The 22,045-nt window shown below is 34.7% G+C and overlaps 1 protein-coding gene and 2 non-coding genes across 7 annotated transcripts in view; 1 reads left to right on the top strand and 2 right to left on the bottom strand.

Annotated features, from left to right (window-relative positions):
• Positions 1-22,045, top strand: part of Exn (Ephexin) — a 43,791-nt gene that overhangs the window by 16,358 nt on the left and 5,388 nt on the right. Inside the window, exons 3-11 of one of the 5 annotated variants that reach the window (XM_089698910.1) lie at positions 5,461-5,630; positions 6,227-6,374; positions 7,808-8,288; positions 9,326-9,474; positions 13,763-13,880; positions 17,470-17,614; positions 20,728-20,887; positions 21,294-21,476; positions 21,619-21,823. In XM_089698910.1, coding sequence (XP_089555036.1) covers positions 5,461-5,630; positions 6,227-6,374; positions 7,808-8,288; positions 9,326-9,474; positions 13,763-13,880; positions 17,470-17,614; positions 20,728-20,887; positions 21,294-21,476; positions 21,619-21,823 — 1,759 coding nt within the window. Of the gene's footprint in view, positions 1-5,460; positions 5,631-6,226; positions 6,375-7,804; positions 8,289-9,325; positions 9,475-13,762; positions 13,881-17,469; positions 17,615-20,727; positions 20,888-21,293; positions 21,477-21,618; positions 21,824-22,045 lie in introns of all 5 variants that reach the window. The other 4 variants (XM_089698913.1, XM_089698911.1, XM_089698912.1 and 1 more) reach the window with 4 other exon arrangements.
• On the bottom strand, positions 6,576-6,647 carry TRNAE-CUC (transfer RNA glutamic acid (anticodon CUC)). The gene has a single exon. It is a non-coding gene; the product is annotated as a tRNA-Glu (tRNA).
• TRNAE-CUC (transfer RNA glutamic acid (anticodon CUC)) lies at positions 6,735-6,806 on the bottom strand. Its single transcript has one exon. It is a non-coding gene; the product is annotated as a tRNA-Glu (tRNA).

The raw sequence follows: 22,045 nt of genomic DNA, 5'->3' as shown, positions 1-22,045 counted from the left end.
TCAATTGTGTAACGGTTCTAGATAAACTCTGCTACAGAGCTTATTGGCCATGTAATTGCAAAGAAGACTCGTGGTCCGGGAGCCAGCAGCAGATTTTATGACCAAGTTCCTCTCAAGCGGTAATTAGCAAAATGCATCAAAGTATAGTATTATGAAGCCTCGTGAACGTCAGCTGGAGCTCGGTTGGGGGGAAGAGCGGTTGTAGCCTCCCGTATCAGCTGACGGTTTTTCCACCAAGATACAGCCAGCTGACATATATATTTATCCACAGTTACATATAAGCTATCATCAGGTAAATTTTTGTTTGAGAGGAAATAACGGAAAATAAATTTTTCTTTAAATTTAACTTTCATGTTCGAGACACCAGCTGACGTATAATACACCATGTTGTAACCAGCTGACTATTTTTTTTCGTTGAGATATTGGGTTAGCTACAATTTTACAAATTTTTAGCTGAGAGGAAATGAATGAATGAATGTATTTTTTTTCCTATGTGCGTGGGAGGCTACAACCGCTCACCCCCCCAACCGAGCGCCAGCTGACGTTCACGAGGCTTTATAATACTATACTCTCATGCGTCTGACGAATTATCTCTTGAGAGGAAATAATGAACCAAATTTGCACCTGGCTCCCTAACCATCGTATTTGCATAACCCAGATCTATTGTGATTGGTAGCCCTTTGCTTGTCTTTTGAAATTCTAATAGTTAGGACAATTAAGAGTAGTTAAGCTTAATCGGACTATTTATCTTGAAGGTTTTTGGGTTTTCAAGTAGTGTTAGGGAAGATATCAATCATAGTATTCCCCTTAATTTTTTTACTATAGTAAATAAGTACCATATGTCTTAAACTGGCTTTCAATCCAGAAACACGGGTACATAATACGAGCAATAAATTATGAGAGGACCTGGCATAATTGAAAAAATCTTTAAATGTATCGCCAAAATGACTGAACGTTTACCATTTACACAGCATTGAAATCAAGAAAAAATGAGATCTCAATACCGATAGTACTGGTTGACCCTGAGCCGGCGACCGTTTCGTTTTCCTCGATTGTGTATACATTTGTATATAATAAATGAAATTAAAAGTATACAACTAACGGATTAACTTTGAACTCTTTGACTGTCTGAATCATTCTGAATTGGTTTTGGGAACAAATGTTCTAGGATCATAGCTTTTTGATGAAGCAGCTATGAAAACAAACTGAGATACACAGATACACTCAACTACCATAAAACTAAATGTAACACTGACGCCTTTCAGAACTCTATCAAGTGATAAGCGATTACAGTGATGTGATGATCATTTTAAACAGTGATGATGTGAAAATGGTGCAAAATGGTGGCAGAGAGGCCTCCAGTGAACGGCGGAGTCGGTCCGCCGAGGCCAAGAACTTTCCGAAGGAATTGCGGCGATCAAGGTGCTTTAGACTTCTGATTATTGTGGTCATATTTGGACAGTGATGACGCGATACCGCCTTCATGATTCAGACTTGTGACATAATAATTTGGATGCTCTGATGGAGTTTCTCTTTTTATAAAAAATTATGTTTATCCAATTTGAAAAATATTAAAATAATACTATTTGACTGTACAAACAGCATTATTTTTTTATTTTAATATGTAGTCATTATAATATTGCCATGCTTGTATTTATTATTTTTTATTGAATCGCTTATGATCCATTTATTATTTTTTACAACACACGAATTAAGTACCTAGTCTTTTCTGTACCACCGTTCTTCTGTTTATGAGAAAGAATATATGAGTAACTCTTGAGGCATTCAAACTAAAGGTCATGGCAAAAGATCGAAGTCTAAAGCACCCTTATTTTTAGTGTCCGTGTGTTCGCCGACGAAAGTGTACATAGATACAAATGCAAAAAGCCCGTATTATAGTCGAAACGATGAACAAAGACGAGTGCTTAAGGATTCGGATGCAGTGAAGTTTATAGATGTTCTGCAGCAAACCTGGTGGTTGGATGTCAGGACTATCCTTCGAGATGGAGAGTTTGAGACACAAGACCTGGTTGCGTTTGTTGGTACGTTGGTTTTGACGACATCATATTTTTTTTATCATTGTATTGACCTCCTCTGATATATTATAAGACCTTTAATGTTATAGCCAGCTACAGCAGCAATACACACATAAACATGTTAAAAAAGCAACCAAACAAAAGCCTTGTACGCACATGTATTGTTGTGAGAAGCTCTATGTTTCAGTAACTATTAATGCATGATGACTTTAAAGTTTAAAGTAATGTAAGCCGCATTACTCGCGGTAGTAGTGTAAGCTGTATTGCTGCAAATTACGATGTCGATAGAAGTGTTATAATCCTATACGCATTTCCATAAAACAAGATTGTTCTCACGGAAATCAATCAAGTCATACATGTTGTACCCAGTATGGTATTTAGTAAATTTACGCATCTTGCAGCCTTGTAAATGGGAAATTGTTGAGTGAAATCAATTACGTAATGACTTGCGTATAATTATTATTGTTTTCTCATAAATAATTATCATTAAGCCTGAGTTTAAACGCATTGTTCGTTCGATGTTAATCTTGGTTATGCATTTGATATTACTTCATTCAACTTTCGAATGAACGAAGTATTTTGTGCTCTTTTTCGCATATCTAATTAGGTAACTATTCATAATTTGTTATAAGTAGTAGTAGTAGTAATTATGTTACAAAATGTACCTAGAGCATTTCTTTTGTGCATATATGTTATATATATAAAAATGAATCGCAAAATGTGTTGGTAAGCGCATAACTCGAGAACGGCTGAACCGATTTCGATAATTCTTTTTTTATTATATTCCTTGAAGTACCAGGATGGTTTTTATGTAGAGAAAACGTAAATGTACCACGGGCGAAGCCGGGGCGGACCGCTAGTATGTTATATATTTTGAGGATAAGGAAACTAAATAGAAAAATGTACCATGAGTAAAAGGAAGGCAAGTGTCAATGGAATTTTTAAACTTCCTAATAATCATAGAACACTTTTATTATGTAACTAGCAAACCGGGCGAACTCCGTTTCGCCACCAGAGACACCTTTTCTTTGCTATAAACCTCACGGAGCCCGAGACCTTTCCAACGAATGCAAAACCGTGGAAATCGGTTCGTGCGTTTGGAGTTATAGCGTCAGGAAGGAAAACCCGACTTATTTTTATATATAGTAGATATTAATTACCACATCCTACAAGATTCTTCACTGTAATAATCCCAAAACAACGCAATGTTTGTTTGTTGTTTGCTAATTACAAATTCACAATAGCTATTGAAGCTGAATCGTTTGTAAACATCTCCTCAAATTTCAACAATGAATTAAAGATTATCAGTCATTCTGTACATTGAAGAGGTTCATGCAGTTTACATCATTGTGTTTGTGATCAAACGTGCACTGTGTTTATTTCAATGCATCCTGGGATTGTTAGAAAAGCTATGCTTGTTCGCAGATGTAAGTGTTTGTGACAATTTTTATAACATCGTGGTAAATATTCAGTGCTAAGGCTGTCATAATTATTAAATCCATTACTGTCTTAAATCGCAGTATTGAGAGTTTCATATAATCGGTCCTCTTATAAGAACTGCAACTGTCATGCTTTTTCCTTTATTGGATTCATTCCGTCACCTTTTTTTACGAATTCGCCTTTAATCTATATAAACTATCCACCATTCTTCCACGTTTCATAGAGCGTTTCGTTTCTCTTATTCAATTTAATTTAAAAAAAGCTCAACCAAGAAAAATAATTTTGTTGAGGTTATATTAATATTTGTGACTTTGTTAATGCATCATAATATGGCCAATTAAATATACCGGCATTATTTGATTGCCAATTATTGTATGATCATCAATTCGAACACAGTATCACTATAATCCTCATATATTATTCAATCCATGTACAATTTGTCAAAGAAAACTATAAAAGATTGGCCATCATTTCACATGCATGTATTCATTTGGTCACCTTGTTTTTGGCACTCATCATGATGAATCAACATTTATGTTTGTTTGTCACAAATGCGGTCAAGATTAACGCATTATCACGATCACCATTATGGATGGAATGTTGTGTATCATTGTTTATATTTTATTTTTTATTTTACAAGCTATTACAAGATTAAATACTCTGGTTATAATGTACATTTAATGATCATCTGAGTAATAAGCAGTAATCATCATAACGGAATTCAAAGTTTGAACAAAAATATCGGGAAAAGGATGCAAGAATGTGTGGAAAGGAAACAGAAGGCTGTGTTTTTTCTTTTAAAATAAAATTGGTGTCTGGCCTCTGCAACAGATGTGATGCATCTGCTGCAATATAAATACCTATGTACTGGGAAATAAAAACGACTTAGTTAAGCTATATATACGTTATTTAAAACTACATTAGAAGCCCACGAAGCAAAGGGGTTCGTCGCCTTATACTTAATCTGCACTATCTGTATATTTTCTTCGCCTTTATTATTAAAAAAATCGTCCATTACATGAAATATGTGAGGTATTCACGCAAGATTATCCATGTATGTATAAGATTAAACTTAAAAAATATTAATATACTACCTAGACAAGACGACTAGTCGAAGCGTTGCACTGATGACTTAGGTCTTAGGCAATAATTTTATATTACAATACAAAATACACTATACCGTTACATTTTGTGCAACATACATTTTAAAATAAATAGCAGGTGGCGAATATACACTTACATAATGACGGATACACTTGCCTTGACATTTTTACGCGCCACTGGTCTGGGGTTCGAGAAAGTGCAGACGTGCACACGAAAGTGACGCTTAGCACCATGTATTTAGAGGTGATTGTCGTATAAAGAATATAGCCTATAAATTATTAATGATCACCCGTCTAATCTCTAATCAATTGCATAAAAATGATTGTGGTACATTGGCTTCTGCAGTTTTCTTTGTCTAGACTTTTCAACGGAGAGGGAAAGTGTCCTCACGTTGAACGTTGGGTAAAAACTGAGTGAGATGATTTTTATAAATACCAATAGCAATGTAAATTGTAACTAGAGCCACAAATTACTAGAAATTAGTTTACACTAGCTTACCGCCCGCGGCTTCGCCCGCTTTGACTAAAACCTAATAAATTATATACTAAAACCTTCCTCTTGAATCTATCTATTAAAAAAAACCGCATCAAAATCCGTTGCGTAGTTTGAAAGATTTAAGCATACAAAGGGACATATGGACAGAGAAAGTTACTTTGTTTTATACTATGTAGTGATAAAGTAATTGCGTAAAAATAATAGAGAGATTTAATTTATTGATACAATATTTAGCCCTTATATCGCCTGCTTTCTTTCGACTAGACTAAGAAATGATCAATTCATATTTTGTTATGTACACTATACTTGAATCTTTTTTCTTGATAAAAATATATTTCCAAAATTCAATCATACTTTGGAACTAAAATCAAATTTAACTTTCCAGACTGCGACACGAGCGACTCCGGGCACCTCTACGAGTCGCTCGAACCGGCGACACCGCCAAGACCAGCTAGGCCTTCGCCCCCCGCGCCCCCCGCACACCCTGGAAATACAACAACCCCCCTGATTGACGATGATTTCGACTCGTTTGACAGTGATACTGATGATGATGGGGTAAGGTATTTTTTGTTTGTATGTTAAGGAATTCTGTAGCTTTGCGAATTACTTCAATTTCAGTCAATATTTAGCAAATGCCTATTAAGGTACTTTGGATAGGTAGAAATCGTTTGTATCTGTCATTAAAAAGTCTTTAACTTCTAAAACCGAAATTAATTTCGCGTTAAACCAAATATTTTTTATAATTCTGTTAAAATGACTGTAACTCATCCGCAAAATTAATTGCGTGGTATATGTAGAAAAACAGAAGCAAAGTAAAAAATAACTTGAAATAAAGAAATGACAGAGGTCTGAAATTCTCCGTAAAACTCTCTTTATTTATTTGAATACAAAACTTTTACACAATTTGAAAATGCCTTATATATTTTTAAGCAAATGAATCGTAGTATCAAAATTAATGTATCACGAAATCTAATTGATTGTAGTAATTATTATTAGAAATTAAACAAGTTTTAAATAATTAAACACTTTACAGCAGCTAATAGTCACCAAAAATACTTTAATATGTACACATACAATATTCACATAGGTACTCAAAAACAATAAAGAAATATTTCAGTATTATTTGTTAATTATTTTAATTCTATTTTTAGAGTGTGCAACCCCAGTCGCCGCCAGCATTACCAGCTTCAAGGCTTCCTACACCACCTGCAGGAGGGCAATACACTTTAACAAAAATTGCAAGCGCGGCGCAAAAGAAAATGAGGCAGATCAAAAGAAACCTCACTAAACGATATTCAGGTGAGAAAAAAAATCTAATTTGTAAAAATTATTCCCTATTTTCCTTGGTCACGGCATTATTGGGAGAAGGATCTTATGGGAGAAAAACAAAATAAAAATAGTAGTTGATTAAAAAAAGAAAACTTATATTTACGCATTTGAGAGTTCGTGAAGATAGAGATAGATAGGATTTGCTAGTAAAAAATATATAAAAATAGAGTTTTCCGATACCGGGAATCGAACCCGAGCCTCCTGGGTGAGAGCCAGGTATCCTAGCCACTAGACCATATCGGATGTTGACAGTTGTGGCGAAAATAAGCAGTATATTATGTGGTTACATTATTTTACTGTTTTGTTGAAAACTCAAAACTAAAAAGAAATTTCCGATACCGGGAATCGAACCCGAGCCTCCTGGGTGAGAGCCAGGTATCCTAGCCACTAGACCATATCGGATGTTGGGAGATGAGATGAAAATCAACAGTACCTAGTTTTATTTTAAAAATCTCATATTATTTAAAAATCTTAATCATTACTTATTCTATGTATTTATCGATTTGGTTAGGGAGCCAGGTGCAAATTGGGTTCATTATTTCCTCTCAAGAGATAATTCGTCAGAAGCATCAGAGTATAGTATTATAAAGCCTCGTGAACGTCAGCTGGCGCTCGGTTGGGGGGGTGAGCGGTTGTAGCCTCCCACGCACGTAGGAAAAAAAATACATTCATTCATTCATTTCCTCTCAACTAAAAATTTGTCAAATTGTAGCTAACCCAATATCTCAACGTAAAAAAATAATCAGCTGGTTACAACATGGTGTATTATACGTCAGCTGGTGTCTCGAACATGAAAGTTAAATTTAAAGAAAAATTTATTTTCCGTGATTTCCTCTCAAACAAAAATTTACCTGATGATAGCTTATATGTAACTGTGGATAAATATATAGGTCAGCTGGCTGTATCTTGGTGGAAAAACCGTCAGCTGATACGGGAGGCTACAACCGCTCTTCCCCCCAACCGAGCTCCAGCTGACGTTCACGAGGCTTCATAATACTATACTTCGATGCATTTTACTAATTACCGCTTGAGAGGAACTTGGTCATAAAATCTGTTCCTGGCTCCCGTACCAATTGAGATTATTCAAAAGTAAAAAGAAATATAAATAGAGGGTTGATTATAATGCAAAATTTTCACCTTATTTTTATTATTTGTCTATACGTACTTCTTTATTTACATAAGAACTACAATTTGAATTTGTTAATACTTACTTTAATTTGAATCATGTGACGTCACATAACTCTTGAAACTTTTCATTTAGTTTATAACGAAACTCCTCTGCAAACTTCTTTTATATTCCTAATCTATTAGGTTAACCCGGTAGAACATTTTCCGCGTTAGCTATCCACACTATATTTATACAATTCAAAAACTACAAAATGATATATTCTTGTTCACAGTAGCAATGGACGCGAAGACGTTCACAAAATCGAACCAGAACTCCACATATGACGTGCCCAAGAACCAGACGAAGACAAAATCGCCCGTATACGAGAACTACCAAAAGCCGGAAATCCAACACGTCTACAGTAACATCAATTTCGATAAACATAAGACTGAAAATCCTCTAGCAAAGATTACTGGGACATTCAAGGAGGAGTTAAAAACTGTTATGGATAAGAAGGATAGGTCTGAAAAGCGTTTAAGTTCAGAAGTACCGCCTCCATTGCCTGAGAAATTGCAGGAAAAGCCAACAACACCTACTGAAGTGAAGAAAGATAGTGGGACTTTGTCTAGAAAAGCGTATTTTTCGTTCAAATCTCGGTTTAGACGCGCCACGTCTATGGCTGTGGATATCAATGATGTTCCGAGCGCGTTGAAGATCACAAATTCGACCTTTTACTTGACCGACTCTATGGATGGTGACTCGGGATTCAGTAACTGGTAAGCTTTCAAAAGCCTTTACTTTATATGCACCATATGCACGCACTGTGATCGAATTATGTTCTAGAATTTGAGAAATGAAGATATCAAATTATACTTTTTGAACAAATTAGTTTGTTCGTGACTCTTGAGATTACACACAGGACATGTATGATACTGATATATAATATTTAAAATGTTTGCAAATAATAAATTTTGTAAATTCAAAATTCAATTTAAACGCCTTTGTATCGATATCTTATAGTTTGATGGATCGAAATGAAAACTAAGTTAATGAAATAACGTCGTCCTTCGTACTTACATACTATCTTTGTTTCTTTTTTATTTAACTACATCTTGGCAAAATCCCGGAATTGTATTTATAAACTTACTAGCTTACCGCCCGCGGCTTCGCCCGCTTTGTCTAAAACCTAATAAATTATATACTAGAACCTTCCTCTTGAATCACTCTATCTATTAAAAAAACCGCATCAAAATCCGTTGCGTAGTTTTAAAGAAGCATACAAAGGGACATAGGGACAGAGAAAGCGACTTTGTTTTATACTATGTAGTGATTAAGACATGAATCAAAACTGGACATGCCAGCGCCATCTAGTATTGGAGAATATAATTGTTAAATGAACAGTAACATTTTCGACGTCATACAAAGTACATAATGAATGAATGAATGAAATACGCTTTATTGTACATACACAGTAATAAATTTGTTACATAGTTAAGATAGCTTATAATAGAGATACATAGTATACTAGCAGTCCGCCCCGGCTTTGCCCGTGGTACCTATATGTTTAAACTATCCTATCTCTCAAGTTGGATCGAACTGCACATGGTGTGCGAATTTTATTATAATCGGTTACGCGGTTTAGGCGTCCATTGAGGACAAACATTGTGACACGAGATTTATATATATTAAGATTAGTATATTACATGATGTATAGTTTATGTTTTACATCAGTACTTGAATACTGATTATATATTTTTATGCCCTCCAAACATTCCTACAAAAATTTGATAACTAAACGAACATTATCGTCCAGCAGCGACAGTGCGAACACCGAAGCCCCTACACGAGGTACGCGGCTTCGCCCCGGCTGGGCGGAGTCCTCCCCGTGCCTCGCGCTCGAGCGGCCGACCCTCCCGCCGCCGCCGCCCCCGCAACACACTGACCTTAGCGCTGTCAACGAAGGTCAGACGTCAACTGGTTGTTAGAGCGATTCGAAATTTGATTTTTTTTTTCTTTTTTGGTTTTCTGTTATGCCAGGATTAGTTTGTTCAACTGGTTGAAATAGAACGCTACGATTAATGGGGAATTTGTTTTTTTTTTTTTTAATTGGGTGTAAGTGCTGGTTGTAAAATGATTTTGAGTATGTAGCGGTGGAATTGCGATTTAGAATGTAAATTTGAAATTCGAAATTTCATTTTTATGGGTTGGTTGTAGAATTTACTTTTACTTTGACTGGTTAGTCAGATATGCGATTTGGATTTATGATAGTCGAAATTATAATTTTGCATAGAGTTTAGGAAAATTGGAATTGATTATTTTATAAAATGATGAAAACGTTGAAATTCTAAATTATAGAGATATTAGAAATTAGTAAATTATGTAGGTTTAGGAATTGTAAATATGTAGTATTTATCTGAATTAAATAGCAGTACACTGTAATGGTTAATTTTAATGGGTTTTGGTAACTTTTAATTCTAGAAATAATATTTTGGGTAAAATAAATAAAACCTATATTTTCTGTATTATTTGACACAACACATACTTATATTAGTTTTGACATAAAAAAAATGTTATAATATTGGTCTTATTTACTAAATAGTCTTACAGACTACATACAGTTGACGTCTTTGAGCCATTTTAATGGTTTTAAATGAATATAATTGGAGGACATATCGAAGACAGCGCTAAACAAAGGTCAGACCCCTGGCTCACTGGATATTTATATAAACTTTTAAAAAATAAAAATAATATAGATAGAATGGGGAAATTAAATTATTATGGAGCAACTATGGAGTCTCTTGTCGGTACTTGTCCATAGATACTGCTTTCCGAATCGTTGGTAAATGTTAAAATGTTATGACGATTCAAAAGTGCTCCTAGAAGAAGTCTAATTGAATAAATAAATGTTTGAGTTTGATTTTGTAGTAGATAATTATATTCAACTATATATAGGGACCAATTTTGTGCACCTGCAAGTAATAATAATACCATTAGCAAGTACACAATAATTTATTTTATGTATCTGATGAATCATTAGGATCTAAGAATTATCCATCTCTTCCACGTTAAAGTCATAATTAAATAAATAATATTTAAAATAAATTGTCATAATATAATAGTTAATTATTTTATATTAAAATAAATATTTAAGCAGAGAACAATGTTTTAATGAACTACAAGGAAAGATGTGGACAGATAAATACTATAATTGTCGTTATGTTAAAAATGTTTTATGTTCATGTTTACCTCCATAATAAACACGTGTGTGACGAAGTTTTTTCTTGAAGTTTCTACCTTTGTTTATTAATGCTTTTTGTTTTATACTATATGCGTTTTTCCTCATTTGAAGTAAGTTTGATTCCATTATACGGTAACACATATTATGTTCAGAAAAAAATAGTATTTATAAAATAATAACTGAAAAGTCAAAAGTAAATAGCCTATTTTTTACCTGAATGAGGCAAAAGGAACACAGTAAACTTGAGATTCGAGTTAGGTAACAAATATAAAGACTTTAAAAGGTATCAATAAAAATCATAAACAATTTTTAACACAGTCGATTGTTATTCAACAAAGGGCTACTAAGAATCTGGTCAAGAATTATAGAGTTTATGTAAACTATCCAATGAGCAGGGGACGGTTATGGTTACACTTCACCGCTGTCATGCTGTATGTTTTGCACTGTTATTATTATCTATTATTTATTTATGTCGCAGTACAATAGATTATGTAACGATGTAACACAGTATAGCACTACACATAGGCTTACATATGTATACGGTTCTTAGGCTATAAAAGCTAGGTGTTTTATAAAACCACCTAATCTGGATATATTTAATTTACCAATCCCTATAGTTATTTTATTTAATAGATCCACGAAATAGAGTACGGTACCTACTTATAAAAGTTTCTGCAATAATTACGTTCCTTCTAACGCAATGATAAAAACATTATGTTGCTATTAAATTGTTTTTTTTTTATATTGTTAAGTAACAATAAATAAAGAAGTTAGGTACTTCACAAAAAATATATTTTTTATTGTCTATGAGGGATATTTCCACACGCTGGATTCGAGTTTTTTTATCTCATATACAATATCTCCTATAAAACCTTCTATTTTACTGCGACGTAATAATATTTCACATTTTCTTTCGATACATTACATATTATTGAAAAGCACATGCATGCTACAATATTGACTAAATTATGTAATCAAAATCAGAGTAGTTAGGTGTTTTTTATTCAATTTTTGTTCAAAAGGGACAAACAAATTATATATATATATATTTAATTAATAAAATTACTTAAGACAATTGCAAAGATCAAGAATTAAGAATAGCATTAAACAAAGAGAATGATTGCAGCGATTTTCCTTAGACTCAAATTACGTATAGCGCCAGTGACTCTCAAAGTATTTGATTTTCATACTTTTGTATGAAAAAACAATAAGTATACCTAATTCGTGTATGTATTGCACTTTGTATTCCAATCAATCATAGACATCAAGCTTGATTTTGATTTCAAGGTTAAAAAATAGCCTAGACACAATATTAGGAACGTTGATAGGAACGTTGTATTCAACTTATACTACATACTTCGATGTCTCTTACAAAATATTTTATCGTTACTTTTAAAACATAATTTTTACATTGTTTATGATTATGACCTCGTTCAACAATTGTACTATAACTCTTAAGGTTATATCGGTAGATAATCTCCCATAATTCTCGTACACAAAGCAACAATGTTTTCGTTCCAATTCCCACATTGAGAACCGCTGGCTCGTTGCATCAGACCAACGCGACGTGGGTGACAGACCAAAGGCGTATTTACATCAGTTGTCCTTCCACTTTTATACTCTGTGCACGTTCGAATTTCAAACGGTGCTTTAAATTGTTTATAGTATTTTTTTTTTGTTTGAATTTTGTAACTGGCGGCACACATGTTTTATTTTTAATATATTTTTTTTTAGTTTTATTATGTGGCAGTGTTGTGAGTAGTGATGTTAGAATTGTAATGTTTAAAAAAAATAGCGTCGATGGTGATGGGCCGTGAGTGACGTTTTCTAAATCATGTAATTTGCATGTTTTATTATCTGTGCACTATATGAGAATGCGACACATAATGTCCTTTGTGTTGGTACATTGAGCGCTGACTATATTTGAATACTATATACCATATAGTCATTTCGTCCTTACATATCTTGAAAAGACATTGTGGGAGGTAAAAAATGGCGTTTTTTTACATTGTATAATTTGTGATTGAACGACCTTCGTTGTATAGTGCCTAAATATGATCCGATTTTTTGCGTTATTTGCAAACTTTTTAGGACAATGCCGTTTTTTTACTAAATTAGATATCATGAAATACATTGTCTTGTAACAAATATAATTAATTGCGATGAACTCATCGTACAAATAATTAGTAGACATATAATTTGACAGATGTTATCTATTCAATTACATTGGTCTTATCGTGTTTACTAACAAACCTTTGCACATCATAAAGTCAGCTCTTTATGTACTATTTTGACATTTATTTGATAAAATTTTCCAAAGAGAATAAGTTGTGGTCAATTTTTTTTTAATTTTGTCAATTTTTTATGTTACCACAATTTATTTTTTTACGCTGTAATTCAGTGAGTGAGACTGTATTATTATTATTTTTTAATATGTTTTTTAAAGTATATTTTATCAACTATGGCTAATAAATGTTAAAATACAGGTTTTGAAACATTTTCAACAGCTGTATTTCTAGATCTCAATACACAATCTAGGGCAAACCAATAATCCAATAAGTTTCGCTCACTGTTTTCATCTTGTAGGTACTTATTATCACTGTTAACCGAATACGAAAAGTAGCGAAACTGCCTACAAACCGTACGAAACTCATATTTAAATATTCGCATCGACAAGACTTATAAGCGGTCGTCGGCTGAGAGTTGTGTGAATGAGCCATTTCGAACGTTTCATAGGAAGTTTCGCTACTGTTTGTATTCTGTATACTGTGCTACTGTCATGATATTATAAGTAGAAAGGTGTAGATAGGCTAAAATGTGGCTTATATTAGCCAGAATTTACTTCAGTTGCTCTCGTTAATTGAAACATGCTTCTAACTTGGAAGTCGGATCGTATGTGCACTAGTTTGCCGTTTTTGACGATCAAATGTGCTAGTATAGATCAAATCTACACCTTTTTACTTATAATATCATTGGTTACAGTTCTATAATGTTTCCATATTTATGTAACAGAACTGAAACGGCTCTTGCCGACGCTATCAAGAAAGGAGAAGACGCCGCGAACACGAACCTCGTGGTACGCGGAATGTGGCGCTGATACTGCGTCAGCGCAGACTTCCAACTCTTCGTGGTATGTTCTAGAATATTGAATTAGTGTTCTTTTAAATTAGCACAGACTGTCTATACAATCTACCATGTAAATTATAGAATGTACGTGGTAGAAGAGAGCTTTGGTGCGACTATATGGCACTGACTTTATAGAGTGAAAGAGATCTTTGTGTGAATTAGATCAAGTTGTGATGGGGGTAGATAGCTTTGTAGCAAATAGAGACAATGTAGTCACCTTATTACACAACTGCCCAAAAGCTGTTTACGGTACTGTTTCAAAGGTTGGCTGTATAAATAATTATATAGCCAACCTTTGAAACAGAACCGTAGTACACAGTAGCTAGATACCTATTAGATTTGGTATAGCTGGTAGATTGAACCAACTGAACATCTGTTTCAGTTTTGAAATAATAGGTAAAGTTAGAATCCTCATTACTTATACCAATAGCATTAATTTCCTGTAAATCTAACAAGGCTACAAAATAATACTCTTGTTCGTCGTAATTCAAAAATAAATTAGTTGCTAACCCACACTGCATATCCTACACTATGGTTACTATAATCACTATAATACTATAATCAATATACAGAATAATAACTAAATCTCCAATTCTTGCTCTTATAATAATTTGTTACTAACCCACACCGTATATCCCTGATACATTATGGTAACTATAATCAGGATAATCCAATCAAAATTAAATCCCTATATAGAATATAAAGTCTCCAAATCTTGCTCTTTATAATGGTTAAGTTCACGTGGAGTGGTTGCGATGACGTCGCGGTGACTCACCAGCCAGTTTGCTCCACCGTTATTGGCACAGGTTATAAGAGCAAGCGGTTCGATTTGTATGATAAACTGTATGTTGTATGGAATGGAATCAATTTAATAGTCTTTTGTATTGAGTAAATTGTTACCTTTGAGTAGTTCTTGATGTTAATATGTAATATACTCCAGCGTGCTAATAATATTTGTAATATTCAACGCGACCCACATAATGAAACAAGTAGCATTTTCGTTTTGTAAGTAGCGTAGTCATTTTAATATCCTCTTCTTATATTATCTTTAAAGATGCCACTGCATTGACTATGGAACCGCATGGATGAATACCTACATTTTTCACTGACAAAAATCGCTCTTCGCTTCTAAAATCGCTCGTTAAAACCGCGACCGCTTATACCTTGCAACTCAATAATCGTTTATAAGTATATAGTATATCAGCAATACCGGTCATCGGTGTTACGAATCCTCAGTCATGTTTTTCTCTCGCCACCAAACAAAACATTGACGGAAACGGTTCGTTAATAAACCGTTAAATTTTAAATACTCTGTGTTTTTTTTGCTGTCTCTTTCGTAACGTATCTGTGGTGCGATTCGGGATTTAAAAAAGTTTTAAAAATGGAATTGCGATAATTTTGGTATGTTCATATTTTCATCGTATTTTTTTTATTAAATTTGATTTATATTTTTTTAACATAAATAGTTACACAATAGAAATAACTTATAATAAACCAGAGAATTAAAATTTCCTTAAAAAAAGGCTCTTGCATTCGTAATAATAAATTAAAAATTAACATATTAAGAGCCTAATGGATTTTTTAATTAATTCATTCATTCATCAATGTAACTATTATACAATGCAAGAAATTAACATATTTTTATATAACTTTTATTTTAAGATTTGGGTCGCTTAAGCTGGTTTTCTATACATTTGCATATAATTATGTTGAGTGCTTTGTGGAATGGAAGTGAAATGCTGTGAAAGCTTTTACCAAACAAACTTATTATTATACAAAGAAGAAATCTTTATAGCTATTGGCACAGCTATTGGTTCGATTTGCTTGGTTGAATGTAATTGCAAAAGTCAGTAGGTACTTTTATAAAGTAGGTAATCAATTATATTCTAAAATAGCGGTCCGCCCCGGCTTCGCCCGTGGTACATATTTACGTTTTCTCTACATAAGATCTATCTTCGTACTTCAAGGAATATAATAAAAAAATAATTATCGAAATCGGTTCAGCCGTTCACACGTGATGCCGTGACAAAGCGAAACGGTTTTCATTTTTATAAAATATATAGATTGGCTTTTAAAATTAGCCCATTCATCATCATCGTACTTTCTTTTGAATAACTAATTTACTAACTTAATTATATATATTGCGATTTGCGATAGATGATAATATATTATGTATCAACAAACATAAGTAGGTATAGGTACACTTCCTGGATTTAGTCATTAAATAATCTTCACGTCACGTTCTTTCCTGGTGGAAACGAAAGTTTCTCACACATAATTAAGGCTTTTACTCATTTTCCTGTACATAATAGATTAACTATACGTTTCTATCATGGCCTACTAGATGACTATACAGTATTCCATGTCCTCTTTTGGTGTATGGCAGAAACATATCAGAAATTTTTGTCAAACCCGTAAAGGAAATATCCTTACTTTCCCGAAGGATCTAAATGTTCTGTTCACTACATACCGTTACTTTTTCTTGTTATTATCTACCCATAACCGAACCTAGCACCTCTTTAATTCTGCCCGTAAAGGATATCTTTACATGCCCGAAGTATCAAATGTTCTGTTCACTACAAACCGATTCATTTTCTTGTTATTATCTACCCATAACCGAACCTCTCGAATTCTGCTCACACACCTTAATCACTATGCCAAGAAGGTAGTCCACTAGATGACCATACTTAATTTAAATCCTGCATCAAAACTTTTTCTTTTTGCCGTCATTATTCACACGAATCTTACAGCGTCGGATAAATTACTTGAAACCTGTTTAAGTGACTGCATTCCTTGTTATATTGGCAACTTCCGAAACGAAACGCAAGCGAGTACATTATCGTGATCAGGTTTCAAGTGTTTCTACACTTAATTGCGTTAATTGAGTAGAAATTTCAGATTTATTACAAAATACAGACTGTCGATAAAGAAAGGTGCATCGACCCACATTGAGGTTTATGCAAAAATATTATTTTACAGTAACGTACAACTTCAAGTAAAAAATTTAAGCCCCAAAGCAAAAGAGGGATGTTAAAAGTCTACATGTCGGGGAGTAGGACTGTGTTTGTCCATTTGAATGGATCATTCGCACACACGATTATACGTCAAAGTAAGATGGCATGATTCAATTATCGTGAGCAAAAATGAACCTCTTCTGTAAATTCTGGATAACTAGCCACATTTCAACGTGCCCTTCCCACTTTTAAGCTATCTACACATTTTTATTTATTGCCCGTTGGTCTAAATATTCTTAAATTCTATATTGTCCATAAACCTTGTAAATTCTGGCGAATAAGACACTTTTCATTGCTATTCCCATTTTAAAGCTATCTACACCTTTTACTTATAATATCATCTATACTAATATTATAAAGCTGAAGAGTTTGTTTGTTTTAACGTGCTAATCTCAGGAACTACTGGTCTGATTTGAAAAATTTCGGTGTTAGATAGCCCATTTATCGAGGAAGGCTATAGGCTATATATCATCACGCTAAGACCAACAGGAGCGGAGCAATGCGGGTGAAACCGCGGAGCACAGCTAGTTACTCATAAGTCTCAATATTCTTAGCTTCTCTATATAAACCAATCCTCAGGTATGCAGAAGCGGGTCTGTACCCAGCGGGCAACATATCCTCCTCCTCCGGCGCGTCCTCAGGTTCGCACCCGGCGTCTCCGCTGCCACACTCGCTGTTCACCCACGAGCCATTGTACCAGTTCTATAACGCTGCTAAAGTTGAGGTGAGTGGGAAAGGGTTAGGAAGATTTTGGGGTTATATTGTGATTTGGAAAAATGAGGTCTAAAGATGTAGTTTTTAGTTGCTGTAGGAGTGCTTATTGCACGCCTCATAAGCGAAGCGTTGAGGTGGGTACTACTGTCACTTCGCGCAAAACATCTGATTTTTCAAACTTAAAATGTCTTTATGTATCATACATTGCACTTGTAAGATAATACATACACACACATATTAAGAAAAAACACTATTTTTAACGTTCATGATATTTTTGATGTCATTTTTGTTATTTAAACTAGTTAAAAAACAGTTTAAAAAAGTTCTGTCTTGGACGTCCGTGTGTCTGTATGTGCGGATCCTTTTTCTTGTTAACACGATAGCGACCGAAATACTTTACTAATCGAGTCTTTTTTTTTCTCTTACGCTTGAGTATGCTCAGGAATAGAACCCTTTCATTTTTCAGGGTCTGATTCGATGTGGTTTAATTGTTATTAAATAAACAAAAATAATAATTAATAAATATTTATTAAAAAAAAATTATGAGGCGTGCACTTTTGGATTTTCCAAATTATTTATAGTTATTATTATTACTTAAGAATTGATAATTAACTGATTTGTAGATATATTTTTTTAATAAAGTAGTATATTACAGTAATTAAGTAGGTACTATTTGTTATATTTGAATTTAATCACAAATATACAGATCAAGCGCATTTAATTTTTGTTTTAGATATTCCTTCAATTTCAATTTTTCCATTTACAAATACATACATAAATACATACATAGATGACTTACACAAAAAATACGGTACAATAGATTTGATATCATCCTTTTCTTGTTACAAAAAATATTAGGTACTAAAATTATACCAAGTATTGCATCGTGACAAACACACTACGCACGTGGTGATTAACCGCAGAGTAGGTATCTTCTGCTGACTCATCTGCCCTTACTATGCTTGTGAATACGATTTGCGTACTTACAAAGAAAACGTGGTAATATTTCAAGCTAAGTAACTAAAATAACTAAATTCTGAAGTGACTACATAATAATTTAATGTGGGCTCTCGGAATCTTGTCACAAAATAGGTAAGTATAGATTGAATTTAAATAAAATAAGAAAAAGTTTAATTTATCAATAAAGTTACATCTCTATCTCTATTAATGATCGAAGATATAAATTCAATTATAAACAAATACGTCACTTCCTAAGGTCACTTCATACTTCGTAAATATTACAATGTTCCTAAGGGGTTTGAAACTTTTTGTATGGACGCTGGCATATCGACCCGCCGCCATTTTGATTTTTTTTCAAAATCGCGGCGCACGATTAAAGTGGTATGTATGGATAGAGGACACATAGACGAACAAAAAATGTCTCATAACATAGTACCCTAAAGCGTCACATTACCGAGATATTTGGAGGTAAATATTCACTTATGAGTACAACGACAAACACTAAAAATAGACTTATTACGTGTCTATATGCATAATATTATCTCCAAATAATCACTCCTAGGTAGATTATTATTATTACAGGAAGAAAGTAGGTATTCATTACATTACTTACATTTTTATGTAATGTATGTATGTTTTTATGTAATGAATCTACCTACTTTCTTCCAATAAACTGTTAATAATAATAATCTACCTGGGAGTGATTATTTGGAGATAATATTATGCATATAGACACGTAATAAGTCTATTTTTAGTGTTTGTCGTACTCATAAGTGAATATTTACCTCCAAATATCTCGGTAATGTGACGCTTTAGGGTACTATGTTATTAGACATTTTTTGTTTGTCTATGTATCCTCTATCCATACATACCACTTTAATCGTGCGCCGCGATTTTGAAAAAAAATCAAAATGGCGGCGGGTTTGATATGCCAGAAAGTTTCAATGCCCTTTCCTAGTTGCGAGATCGAACTCATGCTTACTCACGCAAAACATCTTCCCACTATGTCAATTGTCATCACGGTCAAATATCATTGGGTTTTTGTATAAACTTACGTGCAAACCATAACCTTGTGGTTTATTCTTGTAATAGATCTCCAAAACTATGTCAAGTTCACGCTAAAAGATTATCCATTCAACTAAGCTATGTCGAAAGCGCGTTTGCAATCAAATGATATAGCAATTAAGGCTTCATTCCTTCGTTACCTAAATTAACCGAATAACATAATTGAGTGTAAACAAATTTTGAACGTTCAGAGCTATTTCATGTATGTACTCGTATGGATAAGAGGCGGCGCCTACACATAAACAATTTAATCTTAGTTTTCCGCGCTAATTGATTCGCTAATTATGCGTCATTGCACCGACCTTGCCTCACGACCTTTGTGTTTTTTGTTCGACCGTTTATAGATAATAGCCCATGTATGAAGGACTTCCGATACTTTCTCACGGTCCCGATGAGGTGTCGTCGGCAATTTGCGTTCCGGTTTTTCCTATAGTTTTTCGCACTAGCAATAATAACTTGGTTATGCAGAATAGGGTAAATTGTGTCATTAATAAATAAATAACGGACTTTTCACTATTTGTGTACAGGCGATTAGGTCACTTCTACGCATTAACAGTATCATTAAATTGATACTGCAAATTTTAGCAATGTGGTTATACTCTTCTTTACCCGCAAATAGCAAGGGACTTTTCACCATTCAGTGTAGTCACAATGTAACTATGATTTATAATAAGTACGTTCTTTAAGACATTGTATTCTCTTTTACCACCTCATCAATAGTTCCCTATTCGTGTATACGCCACATACCAGCATAAATATTATTTAGATAAATATATCCAGATTCTTGCATACATTAGACTTGTCTTTTACCTCGAAAATGCGTATCTATTCAAGCTTTTAGTAATTTAAAAAAATTGGTTGTCTGTAAAGTCGGTTTACTGACGATAGTTGAACGTGACAACGTCCGATTGTGCTTCTTTGTCGCTCGTTCCGCGCTCTCGCTCGCACTTCAAGCCTTACATGGAACGCCTCAGAACGAGGTAACGCCGCATGAGTCATGTTTTTTCGTGCGTGCAGCCGGCTCTATCGAATTATAAGACGTTGTCACGTCAAAAAGTACCCAATATGCCCTATTCACACTGCTTGGTCACCGTACAGTCCGCGTGCCGCGAGGGCGACTCGGACTCGGACGCGTACGAGGCGGGCGGCTCCACGTGCAGTGCGTCGCGGCCCTCCGCCATGGCACTAGTGGCGCCGCGCGGGCCCGCGCGCACGCTCTGGTGCGAGGTGCCCGAGGTGCTCAACTCCGCTGTGTTGAGTGAGTATTTATTTATTTCATTTCATTTCAGATAATATGCATATTCAATTCATTATATTTAATATCCATATAATTGTTAGTATGATGACCTTAAAACTATGTTAGTATTATAATTATTCGTTTATCTTTTTAATGTATATAAAGGTTTTTTTACAATTTTACATAAAAACATTTTATATTTTTTATTGTTATTTGTAGTAAAGTTTATTGGGCGGCCTTGTTACTTAACAGTGATTCTTGACTCTGATCGATGACTCTTTCAGGCGAGTGGTGCCAAAAAAAAACTGGTGGGTCAAAATCAATTTTGTAGACCTCGGGAAATTCACAACTTTTAATTTGAAATAGTGCATTATCTGAAATCATTTTCGTGATAGAAAGTAGGTCCTAATATTAATATTTACTTCAGGTTCACTCGCCCCAGCCCAGAAAAAACTCCAAGAAGCGAAGTTCGAGCTGCTCACATCAGAGGCATCGTACCTTAATTCCCTAAACGTATTAGAAACGCATTTCATATCGCACCCCGCCTTCAGAGAGCCGGGTGTGCTGTCCAAGGAGGACTGGGAAACTCTGTTTGGAACTATAATACCTGGTGAGTGCGATTAGTCAGCAGAATTTTTGTGGCAAAAGTTTAGCAAATCTTCTTTCCAGGAGAAGATATTTTAAGTTTTCGAATATACCCAAAAAATGATATCAAATTCTTAAATTAACTCAACTTAAACATTTTTTTCCAGTGCGCAAATGTTCACAAATGCTGCTCGCCGACATGGAGCGTTGCTGGCAGGACAATATTCTGTTGGCCGGTATATGTGACATCGTGCGTGCGCATGCTGAGCAACGTTTTCACGCATATGTGAAGTACTGTGAGCACCAGGCGCTCATGGTGCGAGCGCTGCAGCGGCTGCGCGAGCGGCCCGCCTTCGCCGCGGCGCTGCGCAGGTGAGTGTGGCGCTGCAGCGGCTGCGAGCACCAGGCGCTCATGGTGCGAGCGCTGCAGCGGCTGCGCGAGCGGCCCGCCTTCGCCGCGGCGCTGCGCAGGTGAGTGTGGCGCTGCAGCGGCTGCGAGCACCAGGCGCTCATGGTGCGAGCGCTGCAGCGGCTGCGAGCACCAGGCGCTCATGGTGCGAGCGCTGCAGCGGCTGGGAGACATAATTGCATTCC

This window comes from Colias philodice, chromosome 9, assembly GCF_061535455.1.
Source record: "Colias philodice isolate Cphi_HAF_F1 chromosome 9, ilColPhil1 Martin Lab GWU primary, whole genome shotgun sequence".
NCBI lineage: Eukaryota > Metazoa > Arthropoda > Insecta > Lepidoptera > Pieridae > Colias > Colias philodice.
This window is presented reverse-complemented; position numbering and strand designations above follow the sequence as displayed.